A 24112-nucleotide genomic window follows, 5' to 3' on the forward strand; every position below is an offset into this window, starting at 1 on the left:
AAATCAGAATTTTTCTGATGCTTCTTGGAACACCATCCCCCACCTCCTTCCACCTCTTTAAGTTGTTCGAGTCTTTTTGCTCATCCTGGTAATCCTCTCCTCTTTTTTCTTGATTGTCAGGGAACCTGTCCTTTATAGAAAATAATCAGTTATACTAAAATGTTAGTGGCTACCATAGGCTTAGTTTGTTGCCCTTCCCATAGAGATATCTGTGGTTTCAAAGGAGGTCCTGAGTGGCAGTGATTCTGATTTCAAAGAAATGAATCTCTAATGCTAGAATTGACCTAATAGGATAACAAGAATGAGAGCATTATTGAGGGAGAAGTTTCTTTTTTTGAGGGCCCCAAACTCTCAGTCTCTCTTAGGGAGGTAGGTGTGTAAGTGACTTACTTGGTGAGCCTCTGGGTTATTTCCAATTCTGTTCGGGTGGTAACAGTGTTCATCTTGCTAGGTCACCTGTTCCCCAGTACACAGGAGCCTTCCTGTCCACTTCTCTTCTGCTTAGCCTCAGCAGATGCCACTTGGCTTGCTTTTTAGTAGTTAAATATGCAGCCTCTGTATATATCAGCTGTTCTATCTGCAGAACTACAGAGCATTTTACAAGTAATCAGTTCATGCAGATTGCACATAAATCACGTCTGCCTTGGCCCTTTGGACACTAATGTTCCCTTATTAAGGCATAAGTAAGCCTTCCTGTTCTCATCCATCCTTCCAGACTTTTTTTAATTACTGAAAAGTATAGCCTGGTTGTCATGATACCACTCTCTTCCACTGCTCCCTTCCCCTACACACTCACTGCTTTTCTGAGGCTCATTTTGTTTTTCTGGAACTTGCCAGTTTGCCCTAGGAAGCTGGGTACCTTGTGAATGGATTAAGCAAAAGGAAATTCTTATCTCTAAAAGGAAGCAGTCACCACGTTTCTGTTTGTGATATTCTTGGCCAATTCATATTTTTGTGAAATATGTTCTGATGGCAGCTCTGGTACCCCAGAGAAAGGGGGAAGTACTGGTCATGCTCTGTGCACAAAAGGAAAATATCTTCTGCTGAAGTCTGGGGAGTGGATAAAAAGTCATTTCATGGATGTCAATCTGCCTAAATAAACAGAAAACCCTCCTTATTTTTAATCTCTCAAAAGGCTGGGAGCTGAGCCCACTCTAACATGCACATTATCCTAACATTTCTCCATTTTTCTTTCAAACCGTCACCACAGATCTTTGCTCTAATACACGTGGATTTCTGCTTCTAATTTCTCTGGCCCTGCTATTAGTGTTCAAGCCAGTCTTCATTTTGGTCTAAAATGACTCTCTAAGAGCATGGAAGCATACTATTATTTCCTGTGGTTTGGTCTAAAAAGAATAAAAGGGGGACTTTTAGATGAGGCCCATAAAAATACCACCGTCTCTACTTTTAGAGATGTTTTATGAATATAAATTCCTGTCTAAATAATTACTGTTGGAGTTTGGAAATTGTGCCAACAACTTATTATTCTCTCTTAGCAACCACAGCAAAAGTGACACGTCTCTTGTTTTGTTTTTTCTTTTCAGATGGGCTGACACCATAATGTACCATATTGCTTTTAAGATCTCATTTTTTAATCATGTGTACAGATTAGAGTGGAACTGTATTATTTTCCCCAGCTAGGGGAAAAAAGATAGAAAGCAGGTATAGTTTTGGTGTCATTATAGAATTGCTGGGATGGCTGGTAATGGTGTCCTCACAGAAGGAGAAGCCAGCCTGGGCCCTGAGCGCAGCTCCTCCGTGTTGGGGTCAGACACTGAATAATACTCTGGGTTCCATAGAGGCTGAGGTCTTCCATGTAGTCTTCAGGGACATATGGGGTCTTTTATACTGTGGTGTTTAAAAACAAAATCTCAGGGGGAGAAAAAATCACTCTCCTTGTCCTTTTTTTTTTGGTTTCTGCTGGCAGCTGCTGAAATGGGTTGCGGATTGAACAAGTTAGAGAAACGCGATGACAAACGGCCTGGAAACATCTATTCGACTTTAAAGAGGCCTCAGGTGGAAACCAAGATAGATGTGTCCTACGAATACCGCTTCCTGGAGTTCACGACCTTGAGTGCTGGTGAGTACAAACGGCTGAGCTCCCAGCGGCCGGAGAGCTCAGCCCCGGCCCCCTGCCACAGGTCCTCTCCCACCTTGGGACAGGGATGGTGGGGTGGGGGAGATGAGTGGCGCGGGGTGGGGTGGCTATGGGGAACTGGAAAAGTTGGGCCTTTGAAAAGGTAGTGCTTACAGAAATCCAGATTTTTTATGTGGAACTTTTCACTTTTTAAAAGATAGTAAGTAATTTATATTGTAACTAGTTAAAAGCAGGTGTGAGTCAACTCGTACTGACGTTGCAGGAGGGCCGCGTTTAGCCCAGAGGCCAACTAGTTTGCAGACTGTATCGTAGCCAGCTGTGTGCAAAAGGAAAATTTACCTTATCCCCTATTAATGTGCTTGTCCGCCCAAATTTACCTGCCTGTTGTCTGGCATCTTTCAAGAGTGCTTGTCTATCCAGGCTTGGCTTCCCCTTGTCTGAGCTGCAGGGTGTCTGGGTCACCCCACTAACAGTGTCACAGTAGCCCTGGGGTGACTGGCAAGCGATAGTGTTTTCACCCAGAGCATTTGATGAGCACAACTGTGTGCACGATGTTGGGCTGATGCTGTGGGGGGGATCGTGCAGTCTGTCCTGGTTTCCTGGAGCCTCTTACCTAGTGCGAGAGAAGACTCGCACTCGTGAAAAAAACAAAACAACAAAAACCTCAACAGACTATAATTTTAAGTAATTGTAAGCATCTGTGTTCGACTCACATCATGATCCCAGTGTCCTGGGATCGAGTCCTGTGTGAGACTTCTTTTTGGGCAGGAAGGCTGCTTCTCCCTCTCCCACTCCCCCTGCTTGTGTTCCCCCTCTCTCTCCTCTCAAATAAATAAAACCTTAAAATAAAATGTGTCTTCAGAAGAGGAAAGATCATTCTTTTGGTGTAGGAGGCAGTCCCTAAAAGTTGCACACAAACAGGAGTGCTAACTAACTCAAACATCTTGCCATTTTCTCCCTGGGCTCCTGGGCATATTTTAAGCTTCTATCAGCAGAGAAAGGAATTTGTGGGAAAAGCCCTCATATTTGGGGATTTGAGTCTGGCTCTGCTGTGGAGTAACTGGGTTTCGGTCAGATGAGCACATGAATACCCGCCTCGCAGGGCTGCTGTGGAGACCAGAGGAGGACTGGCCTGAGAAGCTCTTAGCACAGTACAGGCACGTAGTGGAGCAGCTAGGGTTTCATCCTCTCCTGTTCCTGCCACGACCATCTGCACCTAGCCTCCCTCCGCCTCTTGATCCCTGAGAGACATGGCTGGCTGGGGGTCTCCACAGGGACTTTCTGTCTACCCCTGCGCATCACACACACTGAGCCCTGCATCTTTCTCATCAGATGGGCTTCTTGCCAGTGCCCTGGGTAAATCATGTCACCACCGTCCTCTCAAACAGACTTGGCACCTTAGTCATCAATGACCATGCCTTGTCCTTACCCCCAATTTCCATTGTGTCACCCAAGCCTGTTGAAACTGCTTCTGAAAATACCTGTAATGTAGCTGATGTAACAGAAGCAAATCTGTACACAGAATCATTGGGCGCATTTGGTCACCCATTATTTGGTGAACATTTATTTGAGTGCCTGCAGCAGTTCAGGCCTTATAGAATGACGAAGGAGAAAACCAAAGTGTGTGTAGGAGAAGAGGACATAAGGAAATAGGACAACATGTTAAGTATTGATTGTTAGGAAGCTGAGAATATGGGGGGATTCTTTTTTTCACACATATATATATTTTTTGCATCCTTTATTATTAAGAAGAGTATGTTTTACTCACAGAGACCTTCATGAATCTGTGCCCTCCTCTGTGTACGCATTTCTCTGTCGCTGACACTGGAGTTATCTCCCTCACCTCCTGATTTGTTTGCTGCCTTGCTGCACTGTGCTTTCTTTGATTGAATTACCTTTAGTTTTCTGATTATGAAATGAACATACCTCCATTATAAAAAAAGTTAGGAAAATGTCGGACAAATCCCAACTGATCACTTTCTTCTACCTTTGTCCCCTAGAGATCACGTCACTTTTCCACTCGAAGCCCTGCTGTGGCTCCCCTCCCTGTTCTCCATCCTCATGCCCTGGATGTTTGTCCTGTGTTTTCTGCCATTCCAGCCCTCTTGTTTCTTGATCCCTCCAGGCCTCCTCAGGGCCTTTGCACTACTTGTCCCTCTGCCTGGGAGTCCTCCCAGATACACCCTTGGCTTAAACCCTTAACTCCCTCCCTTTTTCTCTTTTCAAAACCTTCCTTGACCACCTATTTAAAATTTCTACTTACCCCCTGACTCTCCATTCCTTTGTACTCTTGATTTTCTCCATGACACTTCCTATCATCTAACATGCTGTATACTCCACTTACTGTTCTTTTTTGCCATATTTGTGGCTGCCGCCTTTCATTAGATAGTAGAATCCTTCTAATAAGTTCAGGGTTATGTCTGTTTTACCCTCTGCTGTACCCTCAATAGTTAGAACAGTGTCTGGCACATAGTGGATAATCAATAAATATTTGTTGAATGAATACTTAATATATATTTTTGTGCCCTGCTTTTTTGCAGCTTACCATTGTGCAGTGAGGCAGTACCCTGTCATTCCATATGTTCTCAAAATATGATTTAATGGCTATATATGATTTAATCACTCAGCATACCATAATTTATTTAACGGTCTTCTTTTATTGGATATTTAAGTTATTTCAGGCTTTGGGCTATTATAAATAATGCTGTGATAAGCAGCACTGTCCATAAATCTTTGTGTGCATTTTTGATTATTTCCTCAGGAATTACTGAGTTGAAAGATATGAATGTCAGGACTCTTGATAAATTGCCAGATGGCCCTCTAGATTTGTGTAAAACACAAATCTGATCATGCTGAATCCTTGAGCTTGTTCCCTTTATGCCCTGGCGAGCCCTCCTGGTGCTCAGGGCCTTCCCCAGCTCAGCCTTGCCCTTTGTGGACCCTCCCCTACTCCTGCTTTGGAGGAGTGGGCTGTGTCCCCCACCCTCAACCCAGCTTCCACTCCTACACAGGGCCCGCCCCAGCCCTCAGTGCTTGCCAGAGTCCCACCCACTGGAAACTGTTCTTGCCTGACATCCATTTATTTCATTGCCGTTACTCTCTTCTGCATCCCGTTTGTCAGTACCATCCTTACAACACTTTTATTACATCATACATTAAACCTATTTGTGTTTCCTCGAGGGCAAAGACCAAGCCTTGCTTATCTTTCTGTGCGTCTTTCTTGTTCACACTTTTTAGCTAAGAAGAGCGTGTCCTAAGTAAATGGGTTTGAGTAGACCAAAGTAGTGTTACATAGGCTGACTTGCTTCCCTGGGAGCCCGTCAAATTCTTTTCCAGAAGTTCTAATGGGATCACTTGCTATTGCTCCAGAATGGAGCCAGCATTGGTTGAGAGCCTACTATGTGCTCAGTCCTGTGATGGCTCATTATGTCTTCCCAACTTTTTCAGCTTTATCGAAATACAAATTAAGCACATTACACTGCATGTATTTAAAATGTTCAAACCCAGGAAACTATGACGTCATCAAGATGCAAACCATTAACGTCCCCCACAAAGTTTCTTCATGCCCCTTTGTAATCACTCCTTTTTTTTGCATCCCTCCTTCCCCAGACAACCGATGATACACTTCCCATCACTGATTTTATTTTCTAGGATTTTCTATAAGTGGACTCATGTTGTACATACTCTTTTTGGTGTGTGTTTTTCTACTCGGCTTACTTATTTTGAGATTCATTGTGGTTTTTTAAGATTTTATTTATTTGACAGACAGATCACAAGTAAGCAGAGAGAGAAGGGAGGAAGCAGGCTTCCTGCTGAGCAGAGAGCCCAATGCGGGGCTCGATCCCAAGACCCTGAGATCATGACCTGAGCCAAAGGCAGAGGCTTTAATCCACTGAGCCATGCAGGCGCCCCTCATTTGTGTTTTTTTAATTTTTAAAGATTATTTATTTATTTATTTGAGAGAGAGAGAGAGAGAACGTTACACACAAGTGGGGAGGAGGGGTAGAGGGAGAGAGGGAGCAGACTCCTCGCTGAGCAGGGATCCCAATGCGGGGCTCAATCCCAGGACCCCAGTATCATGATCTAAGCTGAAAGCAGTTGTTTAACTGACTGACCCACCCAGATGCCCCATCCGTATTGTTTTGTCTATAGTGGTTAACATTCTTATTTTATGTCTGATAGCATTCTCTTGTGTGGATATACCACAGTTTGTTTATTCATTTACATGTTAGAGAACATTTGGGTCATTTCTGTTTGGTTTATTACAAATTAACATTCATCTTTGTGGGGCTTCTTATGTCATTTTATTCTCACAGAAACCCAGTGAGGTATATGGGTGCACGCATTCCTTTTCTGCAGATGGGTAACCAACACTCAGAAGTTAAGTAACTTTTTTGAAGATGCAGTGCTAGGAAGTGATGGGGGTGAGATATGAACTTTGACCTCTTGGGCCCCAGACCTCTTGTGCCTCATAAATGGCAAGGCAGTAGACAAATAGGCTTTACCACCAAATAGAATGTTCTTGTTAGAAAACTTGTGTTATGATGTTGAGGGCCATAAGGCTATTCCTCTTCCATGCAGTTTCGGTGCCATGGAAGATTTTTAAGTAGCACTTGATAGATTTCATTCTCATGGGAAAATGCTCATTTAACTAATAAATTATAAATTGGAGAAAGGGTGTAGGCTCCTCCTACCCGGTGACTTAGACAGGAAGGGGACATGTGCATTTTTATAAAAGTCCAAATCGGAATTCACACTTCCATTTGTCTCTTACTTAGAGCTCAGTGCTACTGGGGAGGATACTGGAACCCTCAACCTCGTCTGTTGGGCTGACTGAGTGAAAAGCAGTGGGATTCTTGAAGTGAAGCACAGAAGCTACCAAAAATCTCAATTCTGAGTGATTTGGTTGGGTCTTACATTTTCAGTAAAGTCTGGTCACCAAGGGATAAACCTGCCCTTTGATGGGTTTCATCACAGATAGAGATCCATAAGGCACCACAGTCTCTTCTTGGCAAAATGGTGCCTCGTTATCCCTTTGATACATATGTTTTGCCAGCTTCTCAGTGCCAGCCTTCCCTCATGCCACTTGAAAGCTACCTGTGTCAGCTCCATGAGAATCTATTGTGTTTTATACATGTTTGGTGCTGGGGACAGTTGGCACAGGGGTGACCTGAATAATAAGGTTAGTGCCCAGGGCTTGATTTTGCTCGAAACATGTGGTCCTATGCTGTCCTATACAGAACCCACCAACCATGTGTCTATTTAAATGTAATAATTAAAATGAAATAAAATTAAAAATTTGACTCACTCTAGCCACATTTCAAGTGCTTAACAGCCAATGTAGCAGGCGGCCCCTATATTGGACAGTGCAGGTAGAAACTATAGCCACCATCATGGTAAGTTTTGTGGGGCTGTGCTTCTCTAGTCTTTTCGAGGGAGGGTAATTTGGTTCCAGGTCTGAATCTGCATCTCTGATTCAGATAAATGGGCCATTTTATTATGAAATTTTGCCTATGGGTCCAGTAGGGACCGTAAAATGACAATTCATTGATTCCACAGACACTTACGGAATGTTGACCAGAGGTCAAATGTTGTGTTCTGAGGACATACGGATGAACCAGACAGGAGGTATTCCCAGTTGCCTTCATTAGCTCTGTTGCCCTAACAAAATACTCCAGACTGGATGGCTTAAACCACAGAAATTTATTTTTTCACAGTTCTAGAGGCTGAAAGACTGAGATTAGAGGGCCGGCATTGTTGGGTCTGGTAAGAGTTGTCTTCCTGGCTTATAGATGGCTACCTTCTTGTGGTGTCCTCACATGGCCAAGAGAGAGGGACAAAGAGTGAGTTCTATCATGTCTTCTTTTTCTTTTTTTAAGATTTAATTTATTTTATTTGACACAGAGAGAGAGAGAGAGAGAGAGCATATAAGCAGGCAGAGTGGCAGGCAGAGAGAGAGGAAGAAGCAGGCTCTGTGGTGAGCAGAGGGCTCCATCCCAGAACCCTGGAATCGAGACCTGAGCTGGAGACAGATGCTTAACTGACTGAGCCACCCAGGTGCCCTATCAAGTCTCTTCTTATAAGGACATGAACCATATCAGATTAAAGCCCCTTTCTTATGCCCTCACTCAACCTTAGTTACTTACAACAGACAGTCACATTGGGGTTGGACTTTGAAAGGGACACATTCAGCCCACAGCATCAATCTAGTCCACTAGTCTAGACTGGTTCACATCCCTTACAGATGAAGAACCAGGCGATTATAGGACTTGATGCTAGCATGATGGTGATAGAAGGGCCACAGTAACCCCTAGTCTTGTTGGAAGTATGTGTGTGATGAGGAAGACTTGAGATCTATAGGCATATTTGGATTTAGCCAGGCAGAAGATTGAGAGTGGAAGAAGATAGTCTTTTCAGGACAACCTATGGGAAGGTCAGAACCTGAAGACAACATTGCATATATGGGAAGCTACAGGCAGTTCAGTTAGGTTGGAGTATGACCTTTGGGAGAAGTAAGTGGAGGCCAGATGACTAAAGATCTTAGGTCTTAGACTGAGAAGTCTAGCTTTCTCAAGAATGCTGAAGGTTTTTAAGGTGGGAAGAAGGTGGGTGACATGATGAAATTCACATTCTGGAAAGCTTGCTCTTGGTTTACAATGAAGGAGAAAGAAAGGGGTAAAACTGGAGAAGGAGAAACTGTTTGGAAGCCATTGCAGTCATCAGACAAGGGGTAAAAGTGGCCTCTGTTGAGAGAGTGACAGGGGGACAAGAGGACATGGGTGGGGAGTCAGGAGAGATTAGGAGGTGGTCCCGGGGACTGGCTGGCCAGTAAGGGAAAGTAGGGACTGGAGGAGTGGGCGGTGTGCTGGGCACCTACCCACTGGATGCTCAGATTCACTTTAAAGAATTTTCAAATGACACATTCACTCCAACATCCAAGTAGCACCGGGAGTCAGAAGGAAAGCATAATTTTCTCCTCCCCCTCGCTCCCCCTCCTTCTTTTTTTTTTTCAGAAGAGATAATTGCCTTGATATGCAGTAAGTGGTACCAGAACCCAGTGTTTCACATAGGATTTACTCTTTTCACACAGGATTTTTCTACTGCTCATGAAAGAGCACCAGTGCCTACCTGTCAGATGCACTGAATGGGTGTCTCAGTGTATTTGTTCACATACATGTATTAAGGTACAACTTCTGAGCCATGAAATACACCCATAGTAAGTGTGTGGTTTGATGAGTTTTAATAAATGTAACCACCCATGTAACCCTCACCACACTTTAGATAGAGAACTTTCCTGTCACCCCAGAAAATTCCCTCATGCCTCCCCTTAGCCCATGCTCCAGACAACTGCTGATCTGTGTTCTGTCACAATAAATTAGTTTTGCCTCTTTTAGAACAACATAGGAATGGGATCATACAGTGTATCATCTTTTGTGTCTGACTTCTTTGTGATTTGTCTGGCTGTCATATGTATTAAGAGCTCATTCCCTTTTGTTTCCGAATAAGATTCCATTGTTTAGCTGTGCCACGATTGGTTTAATTGAACATTTGGGCTGTTTCCAGTTTGGGGCTATTATCAAAAAACCTGCTATGAACATTTGTGAGCAAGTCTTGTGCAGACATATGTTTTCATCTCAGTTGGGTAAATAAGTAGGAGTGGAATTGCTGGATTGTTTGGTAAATGTATGTTTACCTTTGTAGGGAACTGCCAACTGTTTTCCAAAATAGTTGCACCATTGAACATTTCCAACAACAATGCGAGAGAATTAGGAGCTTCATTTTTTACATGTCATAGTAAGACCTACTGTTTATTCAGCACCAAGTGTTGTATTTGTCAATTTTATTTTTTTCTAAAATTTTTTTTTAAAGATTTTATTTATTTATTTGACAGACAGAGATCACAAGTAGGCAGAGAGGCAGGCAGAGAAAGGAGGAAGCAGGCTCCCTGCTGAGCAAGAGCCCAGGATGCGTGTTTCCATGCAGGGCTCGATGCAGGGCTCGATCCAGGACCCTGAGATCATGACCTGAGCCGAAGGCAGAGGTTTAATCCACTGAGCCACCCAGGCACCCCATATTTATCAATTTTAAAAACTAACAACAATCTCAGGGGCTAGGTAGTTACCTTCATGGTGTAGAGGAGCAAATGCAGATCTTGAATTTCAAGACTCACTTGCTCTCAGCCAGCAGCATGATGGATGTTTGGAGCCATCGCTCTGGGCTCTCATGGTTTCTGGATCTTTTGTGCACTGGCTGGACTGAAGCGAAGTTGAAGGGCTTCAACATAAGAAAGTTGAAAAGATCCTCCTGCTCCATTGCCTGTCTTCTTCAGGCTCCTGTTCTGTTTCTCCTCCTAAGTTCTTGTAAATAAAGCGTTCCTGTGACATGAATTATAATTTTTAGGATTAGTTCACATTGCCACATTTTAAAAATTCCCGACTTTGTGGTTTTCCTGTCCAAGAGGTCTTAAAGAGCTGAACTTTGGGATTCTTGTTTCGACATTGTGCTGACCAGGCTCATGCTTGGATTTTGGCTGCCAGCATTTTGGCCTTCAGCTCTGAATATATATTTGGGGTGGTCATGATCATGTCACAGGATGAAGTTCATGATTCTAAACATACAGCTTGTGCAGAGTCATTTTAGGGTCCGGTTTTTATTTAACTTCCAGTCTGGGGTAACCTGAGCCCTCTCAGCAACTACAGAAGCAGCTAACAATCTTTGTCTGTTTTAAGTTGTTCTTTTCATCTCGCGCCACAATCAGGAAAAAGACTAAACTAAAAGGATGGATCATAATTTACATTAAGGCCTAGAAATTAACAGATTCAAGTGTTTAAGGCCTATTGGGTGCCTAATGCCTAGTTATAATTCCTGGCACTGGTAGCCTGTCAGATTTCATGGATCATGAAGGGAGGTGATAAGCAAGATCAAAGATACCACCCAAAAATAATGTTAACCTTCAGAGAAAGACGGAGAGCCTTTAGGATATATCATTTCCTTAAAGTCACCTCCAGCTTGGGGGTGAATCAGAATCACCCAGAGGGCCTTCAGTACCCAGAAGTCCAGGCCCCAGCCCCAAAGTTGCTGGTCCATTAGGTCTGGGGCAAGGCCAGAGAACCTACATTTGTAACAAGTTCCCAGGGGGTGCTGGAGTCCACGTTTAGAGAACCTCCAAAGATTAGGTGGAGTGCAGATTTCTTTTATCTGAATGGGGATGGCAGTATAAAAAAGGTATGATTTTTAAGCATAAAATAAAGTCAATAAATCCTTACCTACCTCATTGTATATTATGACCTACTTGTAACTTATTTCCTTTAAGTAGCTTCTAATATATTTGGAAGGACAGGCCGTACTCATTAAGACAAAAAGTAGTACCAGTGGATACAATGATTCTCAAACTTTGCTTAAAAAATTCTCATGCCCACCCTAACCTCCCCCACCAGACCAATTCAGTCTGTCTTGGGGAAGGGATGGAGATGTCAGTACTATAAGAAACTATGGGCGATGCCGGTGCTTGGCTGTGGTTGAGAACGAGTGAGTGGGCATTTGTAAAGTGCCAGGAGGTTGGTATAAGTGTGGGCACCCCAGCTGGTTACCTCCAGGTGGGTCACACGTGTTGAGATTTTGTTTCCCGTCAGCCTTGGGACTGTTTGAATCTCCTGCAGGTTGCCTCCAGGTCCCCGATGTCTGGTTTCTTTCCCCAGAGCGCTGAGGGATTGCGTGACCTGGTATAGGTTGGGAAGGTCTGGAACGAACAGTTTCAGACTTTAGCAGTTCTCAAAGTTTTTTGAGAACTTTAAAGTTCTCAAACTTTAGCAACACCAGAATCACCTGGTGGGCTTGCGGGGACATGGGTGGCTCAGCCCCTACCCCTAGAATTTGTCATTCTGAAGTTCTGGGATGGGGCCCAAGATTGTGCATTTCTAGCAATTTCCCAGGTTATGCTTCTGCTTGCTGTTGCTGCTACGGGGACCACGCTGAAATCCACTGGGTTAGGGCACGCACAGTGAATTCCCACGGGCTGCAACAAAACCTCCTTCTTTTCTGAGTTCTCTCTGTCTGAGTTTTAACTGAAACCCAACTGTTCCCAGTGGATACGCTACCTCCCCAGGGCACCCCAAAACCTTAAGTGGTTATCCATAAGAAAAGCCAGTGCTTCTCAGTTTGGCTCCCTTTTATCCTCATCTTCTAACAGCCATTCCATGAACCTACTCGCTGTTCCTGAAATGGACCCACACAGTCCTGCCCCTCTGTCTCTACAAGTACTGCCATCCTCCTGGAAGGATCCCGCCTTCCACCACACTCCAAGTCTGGGTCTTCTCTCTCCTTCAAGATCCAGGGAAAGCTTTCCCTCCTTCAGGCTGTCATCCCTGAAAGCCCAGCCCCGGAGGCCGGCCAGCCACTGTGGAGGGGGACGCGAGAGAACACAAGAGAGTAGGATGGATACGGGGATGACAGGCTGCATCTATGGGAATGAGTATTAAAGAGGCGGTTGCTGGGTGATGCTGAAGGAAGAGGAGTGAGAGGTGGGTTTAGGGAACAGTTTCTTGCTGGCCAACGGGTTTGTAGTCAGTGGTCTGGGGTCTGCAGGCAGCCCCTTCTTGGCTCAGAAGCCTGATTAGTGAATGCTTCCAGGTCATCAAGGGCTGGAGGGCATAGCCTGGCTTGCCACAGAATTGTGGCTCTGGCCAGCACACTGGCCATATTGGGGGCTCAGTTATATCCCCAATATCTAGATAGACTTTTATATCTATATATATACAGTTTTATATCTCTCTCTCTATATATACAGTTACATAGCTCATCACACTTAGCTCTAACCATGCTGCCTTAGAAGGTCTGTAGGCTGTGGTTGGGCCCCACCAGTCACATGGGTCAGCCTCTTCCTGGGCTGACCAGAACCAGAAAGGTTCTGGAAGCCTTTGCCTTAATAAGGCCGCCACCACCTCTGTTCTTTGCACCCCTTTTCTTTTCCTTTGCCTTGCCCTTGCCAGCCCAATCAGGGCCCCATACAAATGAGCTAGAGTTGAAAACCTAGAACAGGAGTGAATGGATGAGCTCAAGTCTGGGATGGATCAGGGAGTGGGCCAGGAGTGACAGTTGGCTGCGGGGGGCCTACAGGTGTAGGTCCCCCTCTGTAGGGAAGCCTGACACAGGAAGCTATTGAAAGCAAGGAAAAGACTAGGGGGATGGGGTGGTTATTTGCATTACAGGAGGATTCTTGGTTTAAAGTGGGTTTCATCATGGGGTTCCTTTAGATGGAGCCTCAAGTGCCCTGAAGTGTTTGTTTTGCCATCCTTAATGAGGTATTTATTACCTCTCTCTAAATATGATATCTGCAGCTTTAGAACATAACCAATTCATTTATAATATTTGCAACCCTTCAGCAGAACTGAACATAAAGTCATTGAGGTAGATGGCATCTTTTCTTTTTCTGGTAAAACAAGCAAAGCAATCAACCTTGAAGCAAAATGTCAGAAGCCATAAAGAAGGGGAGGAGGATGGATAGAAGGAAGGCCCAAAGCAGCCTTTGATGTTACAGCATAAGGCAGGAAATCCTCTGGTCTGAATTGGGGATAATGGCTCTTTGCATCCCATAAACCTTAAGCTCATCCCTAGGGGAGAGTCTTCCTGCTCAACCCTGAGTCTTAACGGCAGAAAGGCTCTTTCGTGCCTGTGCCCTCTTTTGGCTCGCCGAGGATCCCCTGCAGATGATAAGATTGTGAAAGGAGCAATGGGCCTGGATGTGATTGGTATCATCATCATCATCATCATCATCATTATTATTATTACTGGTAACAATACCAATAGCAAGAACAGCTAATGAGCTACACACTGTGCTCTGTGCAAGTGAATCTTCACAGGATCCTGATTTTATGGAGGAATAAATGGGGTTCAGAGAGGTTACTCAAGATGCTGATGGTCACATAACAAATACATGATAGGGCTAGACTCAGAACTCAGACTTGCCTTCTTCAAATCCTTTGCTCATAAGCAGTGTTGGCTGTATCCCAGGTCTCTCTGGTACAGATTTGAGGTCTGGTGGACTCTAACGTGTGATTCGAAGGCCCCACTGTGCTGGCCCTCCCTTAGACTGAGCCCTGCTCTAGGGAGAACTCACCTATGTGTTTTGGTGAATGAGGTAATGGGATGAAAACAGCAACTGCGTGTTATGCTTCAACTTGTCCTATCAATGGGGAGGCTCCATCACAGGGAGATCGAGCAGGTCACACCCTGAGCTTCCGTCTTCGGATTCCATGTGACCTGTGGATCTTGCTGCCACCGACGACCCTCAGGGTCTGGGGCTCGGAAGCCATGTGAAGATCACACTGTCCATCGCAGGTTGGGAACCACTTTCTTATTTGCCACGATCATGAATGTGGTTAATAACCCGCTAGAGTACAGTGTTGGCTTCCATTTGTTGCTGGTTTTCAAATAGGGCTGTTTGACCTCTAGCTCAGATTTGGAAGGCCGGGTCTAAACTCGGGTACGTGTGGATGGCTGCCACTTAGTCCTGGTTTTGTCACTGTGCCAAGCCCAGAGGTTATCCTGTACTGAATATAGACTCCTCCTTTGCTGAAAATAGTATGTGCAGTAGGGTAGGGAAACATTTTTCTTTCCTAGAAAATCGCTCCTTGCTGCTCTAGGTAGCATCGGCTTCTGTGAAACCATCTGTTCCTCCCAGTATAATTTCCAGGCTATTAGATTAAACAGTTTCTCCTGACCCACTTTCGGCTTCTGGTTCCTTTTGCCGTTCATTAATAAATTGTGTAGCAGAGTTTTCATGGAGAGTGTGTGTGTTTATTTATTTAATTTCAGTCTGGGCAACAGCCATTGTTGGGGGCCGTAAACTTATTTCATTTTCTACCCGTGTTTCATTTTTGTTTCAGTTTCTGTAATTGCTAAGAGTTGGTTGGGTTTTTTTGTTTTGTTTTTAAGACTCATGAGAGGAAGTCAGTGGCATGAGTTATGAGTTGAGGTTCTGGTTGGGGAGGTGTGCTAAAAACAGACCCTGTTTTTTATACAGAAGATGCAGAGTGGTAAGGAAATCGGTTCCCATAAAACATGTCTGACTGCAGATAAATACACTTTTACAGAGTTTGTGGGGATTTTTAAAGATAAATGAGATAATATGCGTGACATGGCTTTTCCGAGCAAAGCGACTCTATATATCTTCTCTATTGTTGTTGCTTTTGATAATGCAAGCAAGTCTATTAGTATTAATGTTATTGTTAAATATTCACTAATAGAGGTAATAAGATAAGATTTAAGAGGAAAGAAGGCATTCTTTGCATTCCTTTCTTAATGTAAAAATTCTTCTGCTCTTTCCCCGCACCCCTCTAGTCCAAAGCCAGACCAAGAAACAACCCTCAGTGTTGTGTGAGAACAAGCTTAGGTTTGTGTGTGTGTGTCTGTCTGTGGGTCTGTGTGCAAGCAGTAAATTTCAGCGACTTAGGGCTGCCTTCAGTAAAATGACATTTCTTGGTGAGGATTGTTATCTGTCAAAGCAAAACCAAATTATTTTTCTGTGGAATTCATAAAAGCAGTGCTGTTGTAGTGGGAATCATTTTTACCTAATTTGGTTAAAATGGAACAGAAAACAAGTTAATGTTCTATGTATTCTACTAATTATTGTCACTAGCGATACTGCTTCAAAGAATTTTTATAAAGAGGCTTTCTCCAACACTTTGACCAGATTTCACCGATCCTTCAAAGAAAGGAAGCTTGTTGAAATTTCATCTTAGAAATTTTTTCAAAAGCAGTTCTGGTGTGAAAAGGCAGAGGATTCTGGCTTTAAGTTGCATGTCACTGTCATTAAATCTAGAAAGTCATTTCCTCAGTTCCTCAGTGTTTTTACAGGTTAGATCTTCTGATAAATGAAACCTATGTACGTGATGGATAGCTGCTATGCTTACCGTTTAGCTGAGATGTTTTCCCATTCTATTGCACGAACATACTTTTCAGGTGCATACATAGAATTTATTAGGAGGAGGATACATTAGTTTGGCAACCTTCTTCTCCAAAAAAGGGAGGGAGTTATTTTAGTGGGGCATCCCAGGGGTATATTCAGAGTTGCTTAGTAAGCATGAACTCGGCGTGGCACAGGGTAGAATGAATGTTGTTTCTGATCCAAGACTGATAATATGCTCCTAAGGGGGCTGGCATACTTGGTCTGATGGACTTTCCTTAACAGAAAAAGCAGTCTTGTCTGATGGGCTTATTAGATAAAATTAATTCATTGGATATTTACTGATTACCTGCTCTTTGTCAGGCAGGGTCCCTCCATGTAGGAACTGGTGTCTAAAACATTCCATCCAGTTCTACATTATTAATGTCCTAGCCCAGTGTCTGTTTTCTGCTATCTGGAAACCAGTCCAGTGTGGACACAGCCTTCACAGGGTTTGTGTGCTGTCTTGGAAAAGCATCTGCCTTAACTTCCCATGATTTATCTTGGACTCGGTAGGCACTGCATGGCTGGAGATTTATCTGCTGTTCGGTGGGCACGGGAGGGCCCTGAACATCAGATCGGGGGTCTGATCCCTGGGCCCACCAACTGCAGCTCGGAAAACCCCTGCATTAGTGCCTCAATTGAGCCAGCTTTGTGGGGGGTGAGGGACTTGTCTGGGCTGCTCAGGACCACAGTTGAGCTTTAGGGGACATAGTAGATGCATCCAGAATGCCCTGGGCTACAGTCTGTCCTAGCTTTATTGGTGACCAATGGTCTGCTTGGCCAAGGTGAGGTAACCTTGTGGAGGAAAAGTTATTGCTGCTTCTTCCAACAGCCTGGGCCAAGTTAAAGCCAGGACCAGGACTAGGAACGGGGAGAAGGGAATTGAGGGTTTTCAGGATTGCCTTGCTTTATCCCCCAAACTGGTGGCCCATCTGCTCCTTTTCTTACCACTGTTTCTTGTGAATTTGGAAACTGTAAATTAAAACAAAAACTTATTTTTATTTCTACTTGGCAGTACTTACTATGGACTTCATATAAATGGATTAGACTAAAATAACTAAAATCCAAGAAAGAACCATCTTTTCTCCTAATACCCTTTACTTTCTTTGCTACAAAATGAAATGTCAGATGTGGCTTAAAGCAGGTGAAGGGGCCAGTGCCCCAGAGAGGTGAAGGAACCAAGGTTTTGTTGTTCAAATTGGAAGGAATAAGAGTTGAGAGCCAAATTAACTGAGGTAAAAACAACTTTAAACTCAACTTTTATGCTTATTATTAACAACTTTATGCTTATTGTTATTATTAATATGCCATGATATTAAGCAGCATGGTAGGCATCCTCTGAGATGGCTGCCAGTGACCCTCTGGATGTTCACACCCTTGTGTAATCCCCTTCCCTTGAGTGTGGAAAGACCTAGTGACTTGTTTCTAGTGAGTATGATATTGTAAAAGTAACGGGATGTCAATTCCAAGATTAGATTACAAAAAGAGGATGGTTTCTATCTTGGACTCTCTCTTGCTCTCTCTTACTCCCTCTGAGTGAAGCCAGATGCCATGTTGTTAGCCCAGTGGAGAGACCCACATGGTGAAGAACTTAGGAGGCCAACTACTAATAGCCAGTGAGAAACTTGTCCCTTGTCCAGCAACACTGGAGAACCTGGGTCCTGCCAACATGGGTGTGTAGGATGTAGGTCCTACTCCCAGTGGAGACTGGAGATCCCTTCAACCTTGGATGATGCCCTGATGTCCCCTCATGGTAAGCCTTGAGCCAGAGACCCCCAGCGAAACTGCACCTGGATTCCTGACTCACAGAAACTATGAGGTAATAAATGTTTGTGTTTTAAGCCACTAAATCTGTGGGTAATTTGTTCCAGATTGTTATATAACTCATATAGGCAGTTTATGGTAAAAGCTCCGTTCCTCCAGGATAGACAGCATTGTGGAGTGGTTGAGGGCACAGACTCTTACCCTAGACTTCAAATTCTGGTTCTAGCCACTTGTTAGCTGTGTGACTTTGGGAAAGTCACTTAGCCTCTCTGTACCTCAGTTTCCCCATCTGTAAATAGGAAATGTAGCTTTGGCTTTCAGACTCTATAGTCCAGGAAGACTAACTTAAGGGAGGTAGAAATGGGTTTTGATTGACAGTGAGTAGAAAGAAGGGGCAGTGTTGGTGGCTTTGGTGCTCTCATGCCTCTTAGACTCCCAGACCAGGTGGCTCCCCTTTAGCTGAGGGCAGTTTTCCAGAGGAAGAGGCAGCCAACACACAGCTGGAGGCTGGGGGCACAGGTCCCTTAGTCTGGAAGCAAATTATTACTGTTAATTTTTCCATCTTTGCCCTTTCTTTGATGCCCTGAGCCATGTCTGTAGCATCTCTCTGATTTCATGCCACAGGCCCTGTTGAACAGAGCATCTCCCTTCTCAAGACTAAATTATATGTTTCAGAAAAGCCTTCTGCTTTGACCACAGTTATTCATCAGCTTGGATGTAAATTGCTAAGCCTGCCTTCCAATTGTGAAAGTCAAGATTTGTGACATTTAAACGTATTGATGAGATGTAAATGCTCTGTGGATACCCGTCCACAAAGCCCTAGCACTTAGATAAATAAATGACCAAGAAGAAGCTGGAAGAGACGGGCATCCAAAGGTCTCTCTTAGATTGAGAATTGTTCTTTACTGGATGCCAGTGTCTGGTCACCCCTGTCAGTAGTAATGATGTTCGGCTCTTTCCAAATGTCCCCAGTTCACTGTGGGCTGGTTACTTGAAGATGCAACTAGAAAATTTTTTCCCCTTTCTTTTTTTTTTTTTCTCTCTTTCTTTCTTCCATTTCCCCCTCCCTTGCTCTCTCCCTCCCTCCCTTCCTACATCCCCTTCCTTCCTTTCTTTCACTAGGTCCCTCTAATCTGGACACATACTCTAAAAATTAGCATCAAATTTTTGTCTGGGGAAAGGAAAAAATGCATATAAATGGTACTAGTTCTCCTCGATTTGAGTTTCTTGTGTCTTCTTGCTGTTTTCACTTTGCTCTCTAGCAGGAAAATAAAATTGCATTCGATTGACATACTCTCCTGCTGGGAACCCAAGATATATTACACCCTTTCTGTGTGTTCCTAGTTGTGATGAAATGGTAGAGAATCCCTGGCAACCTTGAATAAGAGAGCCATCAGCGATTTATCCAAAATCAGGAAGGAATATAATAATTTACTCATTTTTTTCCCCATTAAAAACACTGTAAGGGTTGAGGCAGCTGATGCCTGGTGAACAAGAATGTACTTTAATGGAGACCCATTAATAATTTACCTTAATAGTGTAATAGTTGCTGTTTTTGTGGCCAAAAATTTGTTTCAACCCCTGCTTTATGGATGAAAAGCAGGATCAATTAATATTGAGTGATGATAGCCTCCCTGCAGAGAGAAAATGGGAAATCTTGGTGTCGTCATCCGCCTTGTGACAAGAAATAGCTTTTCTTAATTGTACGGAACAGAGAAACCCAGGGGGATGTAATTCATTTCTCTCCAGCTTACAATGTAAATTAAAGTAAAGAAGAATAACCACATGCCAGACTGGGGATGTGAACTCAACCACTGAGTTATGTCTCCCGTGTAGAATTCGCTGGAAACAAGTGGACAGCTCTCTGCCCAAGATGGAGGGCATCCTTCCACAATGGCATTGCTGATGGCACATGGCTAGAGGATTTCTCTCTGATAGCGTTATGGAGCTTCTCTGCCTGGAAGTCTCTGCTCCCACATCTTCTCCTGGTTCATTCCTTCTCCTCCTCTGGTCTCTGCTTAAATGCCACCTTTTCATAGAGAGATCTTCTCTTAAGACCCTGCCTTAAAAAGGGTCCCATTGCTCCATTCACTTTCAACCTTCAGTTCTTGCTTGACTGTCTTCATGGAACTTGTCATCACTGGAATCTCTTTTATTGTTTTGATGTTATTTAGGGTGTCCCCCAACCATAATGTGAGTTCCAAGAGGGCATGACTTTACCTTGTTCATTGCTAAGCCTTAATGCTAAGGGTTAATGCTAAGACATGCTTGTTGCATGTCTGAATGAATGATTAATGAGTGTAAAAACTCTGTAATGCGAAAGAATTGAAAAATTCTGGGACGTGAAAAGAAAATTCTTGGACATGCACACCAGCCTTCTTAAAAGGTGTGTTGACTTCAGGTGGATGACACAGTCTGAATTGATCCTCTGAATGTGATTTGGTGCCATTATTCTTATATATTTGTGCCAATGGCCAGAAGTCCCCAAATGTAACCATTCCACGGCCATAATTCTTCCATGACATGCTCTCGGAGGAACCTGTGTATCTTCACAACATTGATCACAATTCTTTATTTGTTCAGTGTCTTCTCCCTTGCTGAATTTTAAACACTTTGAGAATAGAAGCTCTTTCTATCTCATTAACAGCTCTCTCCTCAGCCTCTACCATTGAACTTCATGGCGGTACTTCTGGGAGTTACAGAAGATGCTGGATGTTGGAACCAGCTGTTGCCACATAGAAGAAGTGTCACAAAGAGAAGGAGGCCCCTTCTCCCCTCTCCTCCATCTAATGTCCATCTGGAGCCCCCATTGGTAGAACTTAATAGGAACCTAAAAGAGGAGGAGGAATGCCATTCTCAGAGTACTGACTCACAATACAGATCAGGGTCTAGAAGGGTGGATGGACCTGAGTGACAGTAACTGAATGATCAGCCCAGTTCACCCCTTCAGATTCCCAGCATCTAAACATCTTTCTGCATGTTTTTAATTCAACAGGACAACACAACAGCCTTGTTTTTGCCTAACAAGATGTGATCTGCTCTTACAGTGCTCTTAGTCTTTCCCCAAGAAGAGGAGACACAAAGTTCCAAGTGGTACAGTGTCCTCTGGATAACACGAGTGATTATTCTAGTTCAGTCTGTAGGATAGGGTTTATATGGGATTGCTGGAACTGGAAGAGGTTGCAGTGTTGCTCAGCTGTGATGGCTTGACTGTTGGGACTTAGCTTTTGCTCTCAGCCAACACCTCACCTGGTTGGAACTCATCACCTAGTGGAATAATCTAGATATCTAAATACTTAGTGGCCCCCAACCCCTGTTACCTTGATTTTCCATTAATATTTACTCTTGGAATGGAAGTATCAAGAGACACACCAGAGACTGCCCTGGGTTCCATTTTATGGCAACAATCCGATTTCCCCATGGAAATCAGGATCACTCACCCCAGTTAGTACAGTAACCACTTTCTTAGCCTTTTGGTTCTGTGGTATTCATAATCCACAACGGCCAAGGGGCTCTCTCACCTTCCAGCTCAGTGAAACTATTGCTATGTTGTCTGGTAGAAGTATTCCTTCCTTGAGAACCAAGACCTCCAAACCAGCAGATCCAAGAGTTGTATGGTCTGGAGACAAAAAATATCAATTAGGAAGAAGACCTATCTCTTCTCCCACCTCTTGATTGCTAGAACTGTGTATTCTGTCTGTGGTAGAACCTTGTCCTGAAATAGTGAACTCCAGCTTGTCAGGACATTGTCTCCCACCTGAATCCACAGGGAATGTTGGATTGGTGATAATTGGTGATTTTTTTTTTTCAAATAATTTACAGATTTTTCCAAACCTGGTATTGGCTAAGACTGTTTTAGCTCTGCATTTCATGGTGAATCAGTGGTTTCAAAATTGCATTGGATGGAAGCCAATTTTTTTGGTCTCCTCTCCTTGAGTGCTTTAAAGTAGCCAGCAGATGCCTGAAGGTGTCCAGTCCATTGTTCCTAGTATCATTCTTCACCATGGTTGGCTTCCTGGGGGTATGATGGCATCTTTCTCATGGCCCCAGGATTAGCCTAGCCTGTGTGTCTTGGAGGGAGTATCGCCCTCGCCCCGCAAGGACGACAAGAAGCCCCAGTTCGGATGCATCTTCTCTCTCTTTATTTCCGCAAGTCTACACACTCATATACGTTTACATGACCAATCAGCGAGCAGGGTACAGGAGGAAGCGAATCAGGCTGTGCACCTAAACGAACAACTTCGCTAGCAACCAATGCTGTTTACTTCCTCTTTGGGCATTCCGCTTAGTCTCACGAGGCAATCCTAACCTGGCAACTAGCCAGGCGCCATCTTTTAATGGCGGAGGCCGCTCTGGCCAGGGGCCTGCCTCCGACAAGGGTGGAGGGAGAATAGCAGCTTCAACTAATTAGTCCACCAGTATTTATCAATCCATCCCCTTACCCATCAGGGACTAGCACTGGTTGAGTGATTAAAAGCATGAACTTTGGTGGGGCATAGATGTGGGGTGAGGCCTGCAGACATGGCTATTTCATTCATTTTGTGACCTTGAGTAAGTTACTTAGCATCTCTGGGTCTCTTTTTCTTTTTTCTTTTTTTCTTTTTTCAGTGTCCCAAGATTCATTGTTTATGCGCCATACCCAGTGCTCCATGTAATACGTGCCCTCCTTAATACCCACCACCAGGCTCAGTTTCTTATCTGTAAAATGGCAGTGTATTCCCTGGGTTGTTGGAATTAAATGAAATCATCAGATATGACATTGGGTAGGCCCATAGATAAGACTTGGTAAATGGTAGCTGTTTTAATGATATCAGGTGCAAAGAAGAGTCAAGTTAGATGTGTGTCCATGAGGGCCTGACAGGATTTACTGCCTAAAACAGGAATGATTCTTTGAACCTTTGTGCCCTCACCTGCAAAATGAAGTTGTGTGTCCTAATTGATCTTTCTGCAAGGTCCCGCCCACTGCGAAGATGTTGACAAACAGTGGTTCACTGCCCTGAGCAGCTAACTGTGAGATAGAATGGTGTGGAATGTGGCACAGCCCGGGCTATGAGAACCATGGGCATTAGTCGAGGAAAGGGCAGTGTTTACAAGGGTGAGGGCCCTGGGCAACCCGGGATGAGGATGGGGCAGGATAGAGAAAAATGGGGAGACTTGAGGAAAAGCTCCCCCTCAGAGGTAGAAGCTGGTTGTGTTGGGGAAAATAGTAGCGCTTCAAATTAACAGAGGGCTTGCGAAAGAATGCAGCATGCTTTTGTGGCTCTTATTTAATTGTTTCGATAATAAGAAACTCTGAGTCTTACAGGGTTTATCTATAGGTAGGATAAGAAGATGATCAATCTGTGGAAATTTGGTGCCTTGTAGCACCCCCAATGGCCTGGCGTCACACCATCTTTCCCAGTTTTGGAGCTGAGGTAGGTTTCTCTGGCTTACAGAATTGAATGGGCTGCCCTAAAGGAATAGGCATGGTAACTGCACTGAGAAAATATTGTGTGTGTGTGTGTGTGTGTGTGTGCGCTCGTGCGTGTGCGTGTACACATGCACGCGTGCACACATGCACTTGCACATGATAGCAACTGGGTATTAGCAATGAGGACATTTATGGCCAATAGTGATTTCCTAGCAGCACTTAGAAGAGAGAGGAACCTTTGAGGTGTGGAAACTGAGGCATTAACAGAGAAAGAGCTTGCCCAGGACCAGTCAACCTGGTGGCGCCAGCCCCTGGAAGATTCCAGATTTTTTGGCGACTCCTAGTCTCACCATGGCCTCGAATTGGCCACGTTCCTCAGTTTTTCATCATTTAACATTGTGTTAATCAGTTCAGCCTCAGATGTCCCCTCCTGTGTAATTAGGGGACCGACTAAAGGTCTGTGAAGGTCATTATGTGTTGAGACAAAGTCTGCTTCTTTCAAACAGGAAATTGTGTTCTCCTGAAATTGGAAACATAATAGAATGGTCTCTGCCTTGCTGAGGTTCCACATCTTAGTCTGGCTGGTGTTCCTTGTAATTCCAGTATACTCCAGATAAACCCTCAGGGATGCCTCCTGGCCAGTCCTCCTGTGTACATCTGTCAGAAAGCTGTAACCTCCGGGCTTTTCCATGGTCTCCCTTCTCTTTCTGGCCTCAGTTGTTTGACTGGGTTCTTGTTCTGAAACATTTTTTAAAGTTCTAATTTCTTCTCCTCACTAAATGAGGCCTGGGACCTGGGGTCATGACTCAGGTTTGTAGTTATCTTTGTAGATGATCTTTGTTGCTTTTATATATCCAGTGTTTAATGAATTCCTTTATCTCATTTCTCAAATCCT

At 44.0% G+C, this 24112-nt stretch overlaps 1 protein-coding gene across 2 annotated transcripts in view; it reads left to right on the plus strand.

Annotated features, from left to right (window-relative positions):
* The window catches only part of RFTN1 (raftlin, lipid raft linker 1), a 193053-nt gene that overhangs the window by 15527 nt on the left and 153414 nt on the right, over positions 1 to 24112 (plus strand). For both annotated transcript variants that reach the window (XM_059390878.1, XM_059390877.1), the window contains exon 2: positions 1928 to 2080. In XM_059390878.1, the coding sequence (XP_059246861.1) occupies positions 1936 to 2080 (145 nt within the window). In that variant the 5' untranslated portion in view covers positions 1928 to 1935. The remainder of the gene's footprint in view (positions 1 to 1927; positions 2081 to 24112) is intronic.

The sequence above is a fragment of the Mustela nigripes genome, chromosome 2, assembly GCF_022355385.1.
Source record: "Mustela nigripes isolate SB6536 chromosome 2, MUSNIG.SB6536, whole genome shotgun sequence".
NCBI classification, from domain to species: Eukaryota; Metazoa; Chordata; class Mammalia; order Carnivora; family Mustelidae; genus Mustela; species Mustela nigripes.